The sequence below is a fragment of the Coffea arabica genome, chromosome 10c (assembly GCF_036785885.1).
Source record: "Coffea arabica cultivar ET-39 chromosome 10c, Coffea Arabica ET-39 HiFi, whole genome shotgun sequence".
Taxonomy (NCBI): Eukaryota; Viridiplantae; Streptophyta; class Magnoliopsida; order Gentianales; family Rubiaceae; genus Coffea; species Coffea arabica.
The window spans coordinates 47,075,609-47,091,637 of NC_092329.1; the positions used below are offsets into that span (position 1 = coordinate 47,075,609).

General features: G+C 36.0%; 2 protein-coding genes across 3 annotated transcripts; both read right to left on the bottom strand.

The window, feature by feature from the left end:
- Positions 1-2,681: 2,681 nt before the first annotated feature.
- LOC140015970 (uncharacterized) lies at positions 2,682-3,266 on the bottom strand. The gene has a single exon (XM_072068806.1). It carries the CDS (start codon positions 3,264-3,266, stop codon positions 2,682-2,684), a length of 585 nt encoding a protein of 194 aa, XP_071924907.1.
- Positions 3,267-8,643: 5,377 nt separating this feature from the next.
- On the bottom strand, positions 8,644-15,684 carry LOC113714963 (UDP-galactose transporter 1). 2 transcript variants are annotated; one of them, XM_027239106.2, is made up of 5 exons: positions 15,342-15,684; positions 13,394-13,643; positions 12,924-13,131; positions 10,288-10,519; positions 8,644-9,099 (listed from the first exon to the last, which is right to left on the bottom strand). In XM_027239106.2, the coding sequence occupies exons 1-5, from the start codon at positions 15,453-15,455 to the stop codon at positions 8,878-8,880; spliced, it is 1,026 nt and encodes a 341-aa protein (XP_027094907.2). In that variant the 5' UTR covers positions 15,456-15,684; the 3' UTR covers positions 8,644-8,877. The 2 variants fall into 2 exon arrangements, with proteins under 2 accessions (XP_027094907.2, XP_071925344.1); XM_072069243.1 differs by having other exon boundaries at positions 8,862-9,092.
- Positions 15,685-16,029: the final 345 nt, after the last annotated feature.

Genomic DNA, 16,029 nt, shown 5'->3' on the forward strand with positions numbered 1-16,029 from the left:
GACTTAAAGAAATCTCAGGGCGACCCATTAACAATAACTGAGAACCACACATTTGAAAGCAATCTCCAAATCATGTCAATCCAAGCCTCACAAAAACCAAACCGTTGCAAGAACGGCCATGAAACCCTATTGTAAGCCTTGGCCATGTCGATTTTTAACACCACATTACCCCCTCTACTAGCTTTCGCAATATCTGCTATGAGTTCCTGAGCCAACAGAATATTATCAAAAATCTGCCTTCCCTTCACAAAGCCGCTTTGCTGGGGTGATATGATGTTAGGTAACACCTTGGCCAAACAAAGCGCCAACACTTTGGAAATCACTTTATTAAGAAAATTGCACAGGCTAATCGGTTTGAATTGAATAAAATCTTGAGGAGAACCAACCTTGAAAATAAGTACCACCCATGTTGCCGTGAGACTCTAGGGCAATTCTTGCCCACAAAAGAAATTACCTACCGTCTCACATACATCATCCGCCACCACCTCCCAAGAAAAAGTAAAAAACCTCTCCGTGAAACCATCTGGACCTGCTGCACTTTCCCCATCCATCCCAAACACCACCTCTTTAACCTTCTCCATCTCTAGGACCTTCACCAACTCCTCGTTTTGTGTGTGAGAAACCATGTGGGGAATCACATCCAGTGTATCCCATGAGCCTGACGAAGTTTCCACCGAAAACAAAGATCTAAAATACTCAACCACCTCAGTCGCAATCTGATCATCTTCTGCTATCCAATCCCCAGTTGCATATTTGATCCGATGGATAACCACCTTTACCCTACGCTCTGTAACGATAGAGTGGAAATATTTTGAGTTTTTATCCCTATCTTGAATCCATATAACCCTTGCCTTTTGCCTCCAATATCTTTCATCTACCATTAGCGCATTACTCAAAATCACCCACGCTTCTTGAAGTGCAATTAAATTTGACTCCGAAGAATCATTATCAAAAAGACCCTCCAGCTTTAGCACCTCCCCCTGCCTTCCTCACCCTCTCACAAATATCTCTAAATGATTCCTTAGACCGCAATTGTACTTGCCATTTCACCTCCCGCAGTTTGACAGTCAATTGCAACAGGGGATGGCTCAGAAAAGAACCACCCCAACATTGGTGAATGACATCTAATAATTCTGGTTTAGGCGTTCACACATTCAGGAATCGAAAGGACTTTGGCTTATTATCTAGTCTAGACAACGCCGTCAATAATGAAAGAGCGTGATCCGAGGGGTCCTGCCCAAGATGTTGCATCTCGAAATTATAATCTAACCCAGACGCATACTGATTGTATAACATTCTGTCTAGTCTCTTCCAGATACGTGCGCTTCCCCCTTATTATTACACCATGTGAATTTTGATCCTGAAAACCCAGCATCCCGTATTCTAGCTGTAGCCATGAAACCGATATAGTCCAATCCCTCTCCCAGACGAAAAGGTAACCCACCTTGCTTCTCCTCCTCACTGACTATGACATTAAAATCCCCAACCAGAAACCATGGTGTATCCACCGGGTTATCAAGCAATAGTGAAGATCAAAGCGACCTTCTTTTCTGCTCAGTACACTTTGCATGCACAAATGAAAAAAGTAAAGGGCCATATACCATTTGCGACTGTATTGTAAGTGACAAAAATTGACTCGACTCACCTAGGCGGTCACATGTAAGTGAATTTCGATAAAACACCCATATAGAACCCTCACTATTGGTAATGCATTTATCCATCCTCAACTTTAACTAAATTCAATGAATCTCTCTCACAGACAGCTTAGGTTCACATATAGCAACTAACTGAATAGAAGACTCAGAATTAAACTTTTTAATCTACGCAAATTTGGGGCACGCGAGATACCATGAATATTCCAAAATAAGAAACTAATCATCAGAGAGCGCAGCAAAAGAGTTATTGGAAAGCTTTGCTTTAAAGCGTAAATAACGATCAGTAGGAAGTGGTACACGCGTACCTCTACGCTTGGATTGTGCAATCATTTTACCTCCCTCCTCTCCTTCCACCTTATCCTGGACTTGCTATATAATGGGATCCAAATTAAAGATATCCACTACCCAAGAGCCAACCTCCCTCGGCACAGCTCCAACCTCACCCCGTGGAGACAAATTCCGAGCACTTTGCTCTGCAGAAACCACCTCTTCCTCTCCTATTGCTGCGCCCAGCTCCGCTGTGATTTGGTCATCGCACTCCTCTCTACCTATCTTAGGGACATCAGCCACTGTCTTCAGGGGAGAGGATGGCAAACAGCCTTCCAAACCTAGTGCGCAGCAAGGTGCGGCATCAACATTGCACACTCACTGCAGCTGTTGGCCGTGCATGGCCCCAAGTGTCCCTGCATCAGCCTTTGCCAGCTCCTCTACAAATGCACGCGAACACTGCCCAGCCTGACCAGCTGCATTGCCACTTCCTTCTTCAACCATTAGTCCCGTACCTACGGCTGGAGGCTGCGCCATTACAGTCATAGGAGCAGCCGACACTGGTCCACCAGTCCCTTCCATAGTAGGAGCATGTCTCTGCGTTTCAGCAGGCTCCCCCATTGTCTTAGGCTGCAATGTAACCTGCGACTGTCCCTTTTCTATCCGAGACACTGGATGTAGGAGACGACAGTCCACCTCATTGTGACCTTGCCGAAAGCAATGGGCACAATATCTGGGGACATTTTTTGGAATCAGATGCTACCAAAAGCCCTCATGATCCCCATTGCGAATCAATATTCTACCAGGAAACGACTTAAGCAAATCAATTTCCACACAAACTCGCGCTACACTTGGACGAGAACCAGAAGCCGTGGCTACATCAACAAAAAGTGGCTTGCCCACATAGCAAACAATTTGAAACAAACATTCCTTGTTAAAGTAGTGGATAGGTAACTTTGGCAATTGAAACCAAACCGGAGCTATTGATGGTTCACGGTCAACGTGGAAGTCTGGCGACCACCGGAAAACTAGCATTGGCAGCCCAAAAACGTACCAGATACCTCTCGACCAAATTCTATGAAAATCCACCTTCGTGTCCAACCGAATCAAGATGTGTTTGGAATCCAGCAAACCAACCGAAGCTTCCTTTTTCAGATCAAGCGAGTGGAAAAACTTCCTCAAGTCCTCCATCTTAGGTCTTCCCTTCGAGAATTTTACCACCAACGCAACCTTGTAAGGCATAGCAAACAACTCCAGGTCTGCCTGAGCAAACAATATCGCTGGTTCACCTCTATGAGACGATACCTTGGCATTGATTGAGAATGCAGGCTGCGACGTTGCCATATTAGCAAACAGCTCCGAGAAAGATTTTTTGTTAAATGTAAGAGAAGCCAAATCAGATTCTGACCATCCGGAGGGCAGCCATGGTAGCCATTCACGTAACCCTACTCAACCCTCGCCAACCCTACGACAGCAGCGGCGCCTATTTTTTTGCTTCTTCTCTTAGTTGCTTTCTATTACCAAGGTAATTATGTTTTAGACTTGTAAGCATCATATTATTATGTTTAATTGAGAAAAGTGAAAGATTTGAAAGTCTTGTTATTATAGAATGTGATTAATATCTTATTATTGATATTTATTCCTTTTCAGCCACACATACTTATATATGTGTAAATTACCTCCCCAAATACATGGATTTTATGAAATTTAACTCCTGTAAAGTTTTGGTTGATTTTTTTGGTTCTATATCTGGTATCAGAGTTCTAGGTTCAAGAAATTGGTTATGGTGTACCAGTGAATATTGAAGAATTCTCCTCACTACGAAATTAGTCCTGAAAGTTTTCGCTATCAGAGAGTTGGGCACAAAGTTTGCTCAGAAGAATTCAATTGATTGAGTTAGACCACAAGGTTGGTCATAAAGTATCCAGTCGATGACAATTCGACTATAAGATTGGTTCAAAAATTGTCAAATTGATTGTGATTGTGAAAATTAGGGGTACTAACGAGTCGAGTCGAGTTTTGACCTAATTGAGCCAAGTCTCAACTTAGTTTTATAAAACTCAAACTCAGGTTCAAGTTCGATGAGCTTAAAATGTAAAACTTGAGTTCGACATCGTCCTGAATTTGAGTCGAACTCGAGCTCGAATTCAAGTTTAAAAAATAAAAATAATAATTATTTTGTTTTTAAAAATGAATAAAATAATAATTTTTCTTAACAAATAATAAAATATTACGGATATATATATGTAATTTTATTATTAAAATAAAAAATATGTATAATCGAGCTGGCTCGTGAGTTAATGAGTTGAATATTTTTGAACTCGAATTCGAGCTTGAGTTCGAACTGCTCGCAAGTGGTTCGATTCGTTTGCAAACCTATTGAAGACAAAGATCAGAGAAGAATCCTGTTTGTTGAATTGTGATTATAAAAATCACAAAGTGATGAGTTGTCAATGAATTGACATCAAATTGTGCGACGATAACAGTCTATCTAGGTGCGTGAATTATTGCAATTAGAAAAGTATTTGAAGATGAACTAGTACAAAGTGATGTTGATATAAATTGCAAGGGAGATTATTGTTTGAGATGGTGATGAACCAGATCCAAAAGAGAGCTTAATTTAAGGGAGGTAATGTTGGCATATTAAATGAAGGCTGAAAAAATAGAAATTTCTATTTTGTTATTTAGCCATTTTTAGTCAAGTCAAGTTTTTAGTAGTTTTATTGAAGTCAAGTTAAAGCAGTTTTGGTGTTTAGGAATTTATATTTTATTAGGAAATTTCATGTGATTGTAAAATTTGTTTACCAAGTCATCTAGTCTATAAATAGGGAGTCATATTATTATGTTTAGTTGAAAAGAGTAAAAGATTTGAGAGCCTTGTTATACAGTGTGTGATTAATATATTATTATTGATATTTACTCCTCTTTTCTCACACATACTTGTATATGTGTAAATTGCTTCTCCATATACAGGAATTTATAAAATTTATCTCCTATAAGGTTTTGGTTGATTTTTTTGGTTCTACAAGTAATATAAGAGAAGTAAAAAAGAAAAAAAAAGTAGTAGGAAAGGAAGAATAAGGGAATGAATAAACGAGAGGAGAAATGAGTTGTGTGGTACGGGAAGAGAGGGTGTAAGTGAGAGGTCCCGGATCAAGACCTCCCCACTTGCACTAAAAAAATGAGAATAAATAAACAAAAATGAAATAAAATAAAATAACTAAAATAGGGAGCAAAGTGCTTATTTGATGAATTCAAGGGGGCAAAGCACAACTGAGGGTAAAGTTCAGGGGAGTTTAGTGCATTTAACCCTAAAACTAAATTAGTAGATATTAATTGGCCAAACCCTATGGCTTTCCAAAGTTTGCCAGCCGGCTGCCTTGAAGAGTAAACTATTGGTAGTCCAAAAGCCAAATAAATATTTAGAACGAAGTATTTACAAACCAAAATTCAGATACAAGAGGGTGTGATTAAGAAAAAACGTGCGATTGGGTAGAAAGTCCCAAAACTTCAACACCTTAGCTACATGCCAGGACTTCAGCCAGAAAAGACATGTTTTACCAACAATAATCCGTAATAATACTCCTATTTTTTTAAAAAAAAATTTGGAGATTAAAATAACGAAATTTATAATAGATGATTTACTGAAATCTAAAAGTGAGAAGGTCAAACCATTGATCTTCGATGATCAAACCACAAAAGGCAATAAAAAAAATTCTACTAAATCGGAGTCACAAGTAATATGTACAGTGCAATTGGTGATTTGGGTTTCCACGATTTGTTAAGGGAAAAATAGTCTTTTTTCCTAATTCTTCCAATGCCTAGTTGAATTTTTAATAGATCTCTTCTCATGGACTAGGGGTGCAAGTGAACCGAGCTACTCATGAGCAAGATTTTCAAAATCGGGATCCAACCTAGGATCGTTTTTTAGTTGGTAAAATCGGATTGTAGAATCGGTAGATCCTACAAAAAATATAATAAATTGTCATGTTTATAATTTTTAAGTTTGTAATTCATAAATATAGTGACAAATAATGTAATTCATGTGCAATCAATATAATTGTATTGTTAATTAAGGTTAAAATTGTTCTATATAAAGTATTTCGGACAATTTGAAAAATATAGAGAAACTTGTGACTACTTATAATATATTCAAATTGTATTTTGATTAAACTAAACAACTTGTTCTTTCTTGTTGCGAATCCAAATTCAATTATGGAACAATATACATGGAAAAGTTGACTTTATATGTGTATAAATCATCTTATTAATAAAATAGTTAAGCACAATACATTTAGTTAACTATGATTTAGTGATTGATTATTACATCATTTTGTATATAATAGGATAATTAAATATTACATATATAATAAAATGTTTCAAATATAATTTAATTGATAGAAAAATTGGTATGCAATAAACAAATAATTAAAGAAAATTTTGAGAATAGAATTTTTTGCTAAAAAACGTGTATTTTGCGGTCAAATTTATAACCCACCACTTATCCACTTGGAATTAGCAAAAGTATTAATTCATTTTTAAAGACTCTAAACCATATTAATTTATTATAATAAAGAGCTCCATGTGATAACCTATAACAAAGATTATCTATTCACTTTAGTGAATTATATGAGTCAAATTTAAAGATTCATCAAATTTTCTAGGTTTGGAATTGGGGTTAGTTATTTACATGGATTTAAAGCACTTTGAATATACTTTACAACGCAACAAACGACACTCAATTTCGACCTTTCTACACAAAGATATGGTCAAAATACTAAAATTGTTACTTAATTTATTAAAAATAATAGAATCGTATCAGAATCGTAGGATTATACGATCCTATGTACGATCCTACGATCCGGATCATGATCCTATTAATCTTGTTAATTTAAGGCTAATTTTCGATCCTACTTATGATTTGGATCGTTAGCCTTGATCCAGATCGTACGATTCTATGATCCTATGATCCGGATTGCAATCCTAACAACTATGCTCATGAGTAGTTCTTTGCTCTACCAAAAAAAAAAAAACTATACTAAATTTGATCTTACCAAGCTCGAGTAGCAAATTGAGTTGGGCTTGATTTTCAAAATGCTATGCTAGAGGGCCTAATTGAGTATTATTTATTATTTATATTTTTAATTTTTAATACTATTTATATTTTCTTTTTAGTTTTGATGTTTTCAATATTTTTGGCTTTAAATTTTTAATTTTTTATTGATGGAAACACTACTTCCTAAATTATTTTTCTCATCTGAATACTAGTTTAAGCATTTTGGCTTTAATAATTGTTGATGGATAATTGAAAATTTGTAGTTCAATTTTTTTTAAATTTAATCAAGAAGGCATTGATCTCAATTTTAAATTTAAGTCAGCTTGAATTTAGATGACCTACGTATTTTAGTCAAGTCAAACTTGAATAAGGTGGTACTCGAACTCAATTCAACTTAATTATACCCCCAATATTATTCTGCAGAAAACAAAGGAGGAGAAGGGCTCATTGATGTTGGTTTAGTGCTGCCACTAAAGTCAACCCCCTGGATGAATGTTATCACTAACAAAGCTCTATTCATAATTTTTTTTTACATAATTTCTATTTACAGTTTCAAATTTTTATGAATTCATGTGCAACTTATGGATGTTTTGTTATCATTTGGATTGCTATATTTTTGAGTTATTGCAAAAAAATATATTATAACGATTTGATATATGTGAGAAAAAAAATGTGAGTGAAAAATGTAACCACAAAATGTGTAAAATTTTCTTTAGAAAACTGTAATCCAACTATGTAGTCTTTCGTAAAATTGTCCCTTATCGATTTCTTACCACCACAACTCTGGCATTTAGCTGCAACTTTCATAGCAAAAAGCCGTAATTTCGTAAATGAGTCTTTAATGACCACAATTTTGTAGCTAGTTTCGTCAGCAATTCCACGTTGCTAATAACATTGGGCCGCAAAAGTCAGAATTTCGGGGCCCAAAGGCGATCCATAGGTGACGAAGGCTCTTCTAAGCCTGCGGTGGACTTCCAGTCAACCCTAAATGTGAAAGATATAAATCTTGCATGTACACAATCATTGCTGTTCATAAAACTGAAATTTGCAAATTGAAATCTAAAATCTAAATCTGAAATCTGAATTGGTTAAGTTACTAAATTGTTAAATCTGATATATTTAAATGTATATCACATTGAATAATAAATAAATAGTTTATCACGAGCAAATTTTGCCTAAAACATTTAGTGTTACTTAATTAATTCAAATATTCTATTTTTCGTTATGAAATGACATATTAAGATCTGAACTCATTAAATTTAAATGTTCAATTGGGTTAAACAGGGCCTAACAGTGCTTTTGATACAATTGAAATAATTCACTTATCAATCAAGGCCTAAGGGTGCATTTGATAAAATTAAAGTTCGATTAAACACATCTAATCACATTAAGATTTAAATTCATTAAGTGCTGAATTGAATTGTCAAATAAGACCTAAGTCACTGATCCGGCAAAGAAATGCAATGAATGGTAAACCAAATAGCTCTACCATTTAGCAGGGTTATTGTAACTCATTCCCCTGGTTTGTTATGGGCTACTTAAAGGTATCACAACCACTTTCAACCAGGGAGAATAGTCAATTTTTGGTAATCACAAGTTCACTGGACTCCCTCAAAAGTACTTTTCAACCCTCCTTAACAAGCAAATGATCTACAGCACAATAAATTCAATTCAACAAGAACATGTACTTGCTGATAAAAAGGTTAATTGTTCTAATAAATAAATGTGTCTGTATAGATCTAATCCTCAGAAATGAGACCAAAGAAACAAAAAGGCTATGATAACTGAATGGAATTTTACAGACAAAGAAGAGAAGCAATGTTTTTTTTTTTCTTGTGAATTCATTTGCTAAATCTGTACTCCCAACTAAGCAGTGACACTAAAGCTCAACCACTAGTATCAAACTTTGTCATCCAGTTTGTCATTAACGAGAGGAAGCAACTCGACTTTGTTCCTTGGAGTCCGAGGTGTACGAGGTGTTCCTGGGGTCTGTTGCGATAGCTTGTGTCTCACATACCCATAGAATGTACATCCTACTAACGTCACCGTGCATCCAACGGCATTCATAAGTGAAATTGGGTTCCGAAAGATGAGCCACGAAAATGTAATAGCAACTGCAACCTACGGGGACAAAGTTCATGTTAACAAACTTTTAGTAAAATATCTAAAAGATATAGACATGTTTTTAACCCATGCAAACAAATCATCACAGGAAAGGGAAGAGCAGAATGGTTTCAAGAAGAGATTGGTTCAAAATGTGCATGTAATCAGTTTAAATTCGTATCAATTGCTGTCATAGGCACCCTAGTGCATATGCATGGATAAATAATTTCCCTTTCCAAGTTTTGCACTTGAAACCGTTTTAGTGTTACACCGCGAGCATATTAAGTATGTGTGTGTACAAGTTAGAAGTCAAATGGTATTTTCATTTTCATGGATTGCTCAAGTTTATATATTTGGTATTATAAGATCTCCAAATTTAAATGCTTCAAAAGGCAGTAATACAATTTCCAGTCTTCGAGATTGGACGTATTGAATGGCTCTTGCATTCCAAAGTAAAGCTTAAAACTCATTAGCAATTAGGCAATGACCACTGCAAGTAACCAAAAGTTTCATCTAAGCAACCATAATTACGTGATTTGTAGAAGCACAACTGCTTAGTTCAAAACCTGAACCCAACAATTGGAAACGACAACTCCCCTCTTCTCCCCACCTCCACCCTAACCCAGAAAAAAAAATTGGAAAAAGTAAAAGAAACAAAAAATATATATATGAAAAGTTTGATAATTGAAGTACTAACTAGCAATGTAATCATTCTTTTTATCCATGGTGACCTCACAACTGCCAAGTAAATTCCCTGCCTGTCAAGCCACATCATTCAAGTGAAGCAATGCATAGAAACCCAGTCAGATTAATTTCAGATAAAAAATGTGGGATATTTAATAGTTGTCCTCAATGAAAGGGACATCAACTTCATGAGCAAACAATGTGTGTTTATGTTAAAAGATTATCCCCCCCTCTTCCCCCCAAAAATGATGATGCTTGCTTATGTTAAAAGAATTCTAATATTGCCATTTCTTAGTCATAAATGCTTCAGGTACAATAGCAGAAAAACTATTATAGGCATTTAAAAACTAGTAATCACGTATATTTTGCATACACTTCTCGAAAAATTACTTGCCACATTTGCAAGAATTTAGGGTGGCATAAGTCATTCCATGACAACAGATGATTCTAATGATATGCCAGTTGTCATTAATTGTTATTATTAACAAATTTATGCATGAGGATGGAGATTTTCGCTCTCACCTTAAGATTTCCAGCCACATTAAACGTGACCGCAGTTGTAGAGTGAATGACATAAAAGATGGAGAAGTTGAGGCAGAACGCTAACACTCCAGAGCCAAAGATAATAATTAGTGGTGAGACAAGCTCAGTATGTGTGCGGAACCATTCCACCACTCCGGATCCTTCAAGCACTAGAGCTGGTGCAGCCAAGATCATTGTTGCAAGAGGTGCCATGTAATATACTGTGTTTATGCTAGAGATTGCATGGAATAAACCTCAATTAATAAAAACTCAAACTTGCATCAAAAGAAATATAAACTATCAAATATCCAAAATACATCTTTAGAAAGGGGGGGTGGGGGGGTGGGGTGCGTGTCCAGCAAGGTGTAATGAACTAAAAAAATTCAAAGATTAGACAAATAGAGCAACAACTAGTAAAAGCTGTTATCATACACCCTGAATGTTGTCAGGGGAATACTCACGTGTAACTGGTTTTGACAACAGGACCATCTGTGAAAAAGACAGATGTTCAGATTTCCCAAAACTAAATCTCACCCCTCCACTAGTTCACCAACCACCCCGTGGTCCACCTTAGTAGGGGCAGCCACAGTGCAACATTATCCTTCCTTCCAAACCCAGTCAAGCTATCCCAAATCATCTCGGTTAGAGAAGGGACCAGGTTTTATAGAATTGGAAAACAGGTACCCATGCTCATTATCTAGATGACTTGACCAAAAATATAAATTGATCTGGTTCTCAGCCTAGGCTGCCTGATTGGTACAGTGCATGGACCACTGCTCTTGAGTGAATGTTTTAAGATATTTGGAGACTAAGATCCTTAACAGTTGTTAATTGAAGCACTTGACAACTTAACTAAACTGGTCAGATTTCCCAAAACTAAATCTCACCCCTCCACTAGTTCACCAACCACCCCGTGGTCCACCTTAGTAGGGGCAGCCACAGTGCAACATTATCCTTCCTTCCAAACCCAGTCAAGCTATCCCAAATCATCTCGGTTAGAGAAGGGACCAGGTTTTATAGAATTGGAAACAGGTACCCATGCTCATTATCTAGATGACTTGACCAAAAATATAAATTGATCTGGTTAGGCTGCCTGATTGGTACAGTGCATGGACCACTGCTCTTGTGTGAATGTTTTAAGATATTTGGAGACTAAGATCCTTAACGGTTGTTAATTGAAGCACTTGACAACTTAACTAAACTGGTTTTCAAAATAAGGGGCAAATCATGGTAGCCTTGACATGCATTTTTTGTATTCTTCTATTCAAATCATCTTCAAATAAGTACCAATAAGAATCTGTGTACTGATGATAACCATGAATAATCTTTACTGTGCCACAACTATGTAAGCACAAAATTTTTACCTCTTCCCTTAAAACTCAAATAAGCAAATTTAAAGGCCCATCAATTGGAGGATAGATGACGCATAATAGTCCAATATTAGGAGAAGTGGAAATCAAATAAAGGAACAAAATGAACACGAGGAACGACAGCTTATCCATGTTCGACAAATATCAGTCTGAATGTACGTAGTCGATTGTTTCCTTCTACATTTAGTCAACAGCAGAATCTTAGCTTCATTTACAGCTTTTTAAGATTTGGATAATTTAAAATCCTCCTTTTCAATCACACTGGTTGGATGTATTAATATTTTCTAATGAAATATCAATCAGGCAGGAGTTCAGATGACCAAATTAACACCGTAGACATCCTCATACTATTAAATGAAAGCCCCCCTTACTGACTATCAGGAAGATCCTGTATTGAAAAAGACTCACAGATACCACAGTGTTCTTATTTGAATTTTCCCTGTAGCAGCAACCCACGTGCTATATCATCATTACAAAGGTACTTTTAAAGCTTTTCTGAAACATGATCTGCTTACTGGTGGTATTAATCAACAATATCCAGAGTCAAATATAGGGCATAGGAAACATGTGGCTGCACATTTACAAACAAAAATTTAATGATTAAGATCTAAATCTATAAATTCACCATTAAGGCTGTTCAAGCATAAAACTTGGGGCCTTTCCTTTAGTAAATTGCAGCTTCATAATTGGATTCCTCATTGTGCCATGTCCATGTTGGAGTAGTAGGAATCAAACCAGAAGCATACAACAAAGAACTTTGTGGGATTTGACATGCTGTAACAGCAACTACTGGGAGTGTGGCTACCTCACATGTAATTATAAACAGTAACTCCACATAATGGTAGAATTTTATTGTCACAAATCAATTATCATCCATGAATTTCTAAGATAAGGCATCCTCATAAACAACAATAACCACAACTAACAACAACAGCCACAACAAAATGATGAAGCACCATCAAATGCCCAACAATTTAGTTACTTCCTAGAATATATACTTTCCTTTCCCCCTAAGCAATTATTTTACTTCTTGTTCACCCACCGCAGGAAATTGACTATCTAGTCTTCAGGGCAGTATCTATAAGCAAGCTTATGCAACCCAGAGAGAAACATCAATATATTATTTTTTATTTTTAATATCAATTATAACATTCTCTGTATTGCTCAGAGTGTTTTTTGTTTCTTTTCTTTTATCTTTCTCTTTCTCTTTTTGGCTCTTTTTTTGGGGGGGGGGGGGTGTTGTAATGAGATGGGACTGTAGGATACCTGTCAAATTTGTAACCATGAAGCAGAGATTCTGTGAGGATAGTTTTTGTAGAGGTAGCAAGACAGCCTAACAAGGCAGCGAAGAAGCCGAAGACATTGAAACTTAGCTCAGTGATAGAAGTAAGAAGAATTCCTCCAACAATGGGAACTAATGATGCCCATATTCTCCAGTCAAAGTATTTTCTCCAAACTAGCCACTGCAGAAAAACTAGTCCCAATGGATGGAATGTGACGCAGCATCAGTTAATTTATAAGTTTTACAGGAATAAAATACAGAAGAAATGAATTAATACTTATGCTTTTTGATATCATCTGAAGAAGAGCCACAGGGTAGGAAAGAATAGTGTATGAAAAGCACAAGGTCTTGCCTAATTGAAGACTTTTCCTATTTGATATAATGAATACTTTTTTAAAAAAGCTTGTCATGCTAATATTCTGAGCTTCCATTATATAGTAGACTGTTTTCTCACCTGTTGTTGCCGGAGTAAAGGACTTTATGGTTTGCATAAAAGAAACCGGTATGTAACGCAAACTAATGTTTCCCAGCACAATGTTTATGCAAAAGATAAAGGACATTGGAAAGATCCTTCTCCATCGATCTTCAGGGTCCACCACAATAAGAGGCTTGAGTTTTAGCACCTTGATTACCAGGTATGCACCAATAGCTGAGCAGATAAAGTGTACACATGACACCGTCAAGGGGAACTTAAACTCCAGTTTCTGTAAGAGTGGGAAAAAGAAATAAAGAAATACATGATTATGAACTATTGCAATATCGTACAGGTACTTAAAAGATGGAAACATTCACATTCAGGCATCAAAAAGATGGAAACAAACACATTTGACTGGAAGAAATGAGAAAAAGATGGTATTTAATCTCCTCGACCTTGCCAACATAATTTTGCTCATAAAGAGTATAAGCTCAACGATGGTTAACAGCAGCTAGTAATCACAATCACCAGAGTCAAAAGTTACATCACCAAGAATATTCAAGAATCAATTCACAGGATTTGCTCCAAAGGATAATCTTCAATCAATGCAAAGAAAAGAACTTAAGTGGAAAAATGCAAATAGCTCATTCACATGGTCATACATGTAAAGCAATTTATCAACATTAATGCTTTCCAATAACTCCAAAATGAACTTCCTCAAATTTTTTTTTTCAGTGGTGTGGGGTGGGGGAGGTCCTAAAGACAAAAAATCACAACTGATTTCAAGCTGATAAATGTACACTTCTGAATGATCAATGATACCCAAAAAGGCATAAAAATTAATTGATCATATTCAACCATCATCAAATAATCTAAAATTTCAATAAAGAGTACTTTTTTTTTTCTAATCATCTACTGTAAGAGAAAAATCTTTTCTCTGTAAAATATGTAACACAAGAAATAAATATGTGGGGATAAGCTCCTCGCCTCCAAATTCGAAATGGTGGAAGGCTATGTCTCCACTCTCTTCAAGATCCTCGCATCACAACCTAAAAAGAGTGATCCTAACTGATAAGTTGAACTAATTACATGCACTTGAGATTCAAGGCAGCTAGTTCATGCAATAAAGTTGCTGTCTTGATCCATATGCCATGTAGGCTCTAACAACCATTCAAGATGCTCAAATTAGATCTAGTTCAGGATGCTCTGAGGTGATTATCAAATATCACGTCCATGTGAAAGCTCGAAGTCAACTCAGTCGGTTACCACTTACCTTTCTCGGAAATCACTTCAAAAAGCATTTATATATAAGATCAGCTGATATTTTAGGCAAGGCAAAATATAAATCGAAGCCTGAATTACAGCAGTTAAAATAATTGCAACCACTAACCAAGTTCACTCACAGATCTAACATATTACATGTCCTTAGTATGATAAGCAATCACGGATCATGAAATCACTCGTATCAATTAATAAAAATCAGCCTTGTCTGTTTCCATGGCTGTGGAAAAACAACAACAAAAAGCAGCCAGTAAATAGTATCTATTCTCCTCCTCCTTCAGCTACAATTCAAAAAAATTTGAAAAGCAAAGTACTTTATTTTGATTTCTCAAGAAAAGAAAAGGAAAAATTCAGAGAAAACAGAGACAACAATCAGGCAGCTGACAACACAGATATGGATTAAGCCATTAACCAACATCGATCACCAGAAACCAATTAACTACTAGCCCGAATTAACTAATGACTTTCCAATACTAAACAAATCATTAACTCTATCCAATAAATTCTTCCCCAATTGATCCTTTTCCTTTTTCCTTTTCTTTTTCTTTTCTGGGGGTGGAACAGCAGCTAACAAATTAACCATACATGAAAACAGAAAAAGAAAACGAAACACAGAACAAGCCCAGAAAAAATTTAAGAAGAATTCAGAAAACCCAATAAACTAAACCTCCCAATACAGGGGAAAAAAAAAGCGGGAATACAATACCTGAAAGATCCATTTATTCATGATAATAACAGTGACATTGAAACCCCACCATTGAATTATAGCCAAAATGGATCGAATTACAGTCCAATCATATAAACTCCCAGTCCCCTCCATCTCTGCCTCTCAAATCTCCTAAAATCCCCCTACTTCCTCCTCCAATCCCTCCAATTTTTCCAATCCAATCAACTCAAATTCAAGAATGCTATTGCTATATTCAATTTCAAAGAATTCTGGGCTTGGTTCTCTACTAGCGGTGGTAACTAGGACGGTGGGAAAGCTCCTCAGAGGTCATGATGTAATAGGTACTCGCCAGCTTAGTATGGAGAAGGACTTGAAAACTTGCGTTTCTTCTCCTTATTAGTAAAGGCTATTTAAAAAAGGGGAGAAAAAAGGCAAAAAAAAAGAAAAAAGAAAAAAAAAGAGTTGTGGGAGAGATAAAGGGTGTGGTTTGGTTTCTTGATTTGTACTGTACAATGTAGGATTTCTTTTGTTGTTCGTAAATTTTGGTGTATTTGTATTTTCTTTTAGGTTATGTTTAGAAGTTTGATTAATTCGTTTTACATAATTACCTGCAATTGTGAATAATGAATACATAGTATATAGTTTTTATTTAAAATTAAATTGTTTTATTGGACATTCTAAAGATTATACTATTATTATAAAGAATTTTTTTATTGCACAAGCGAAT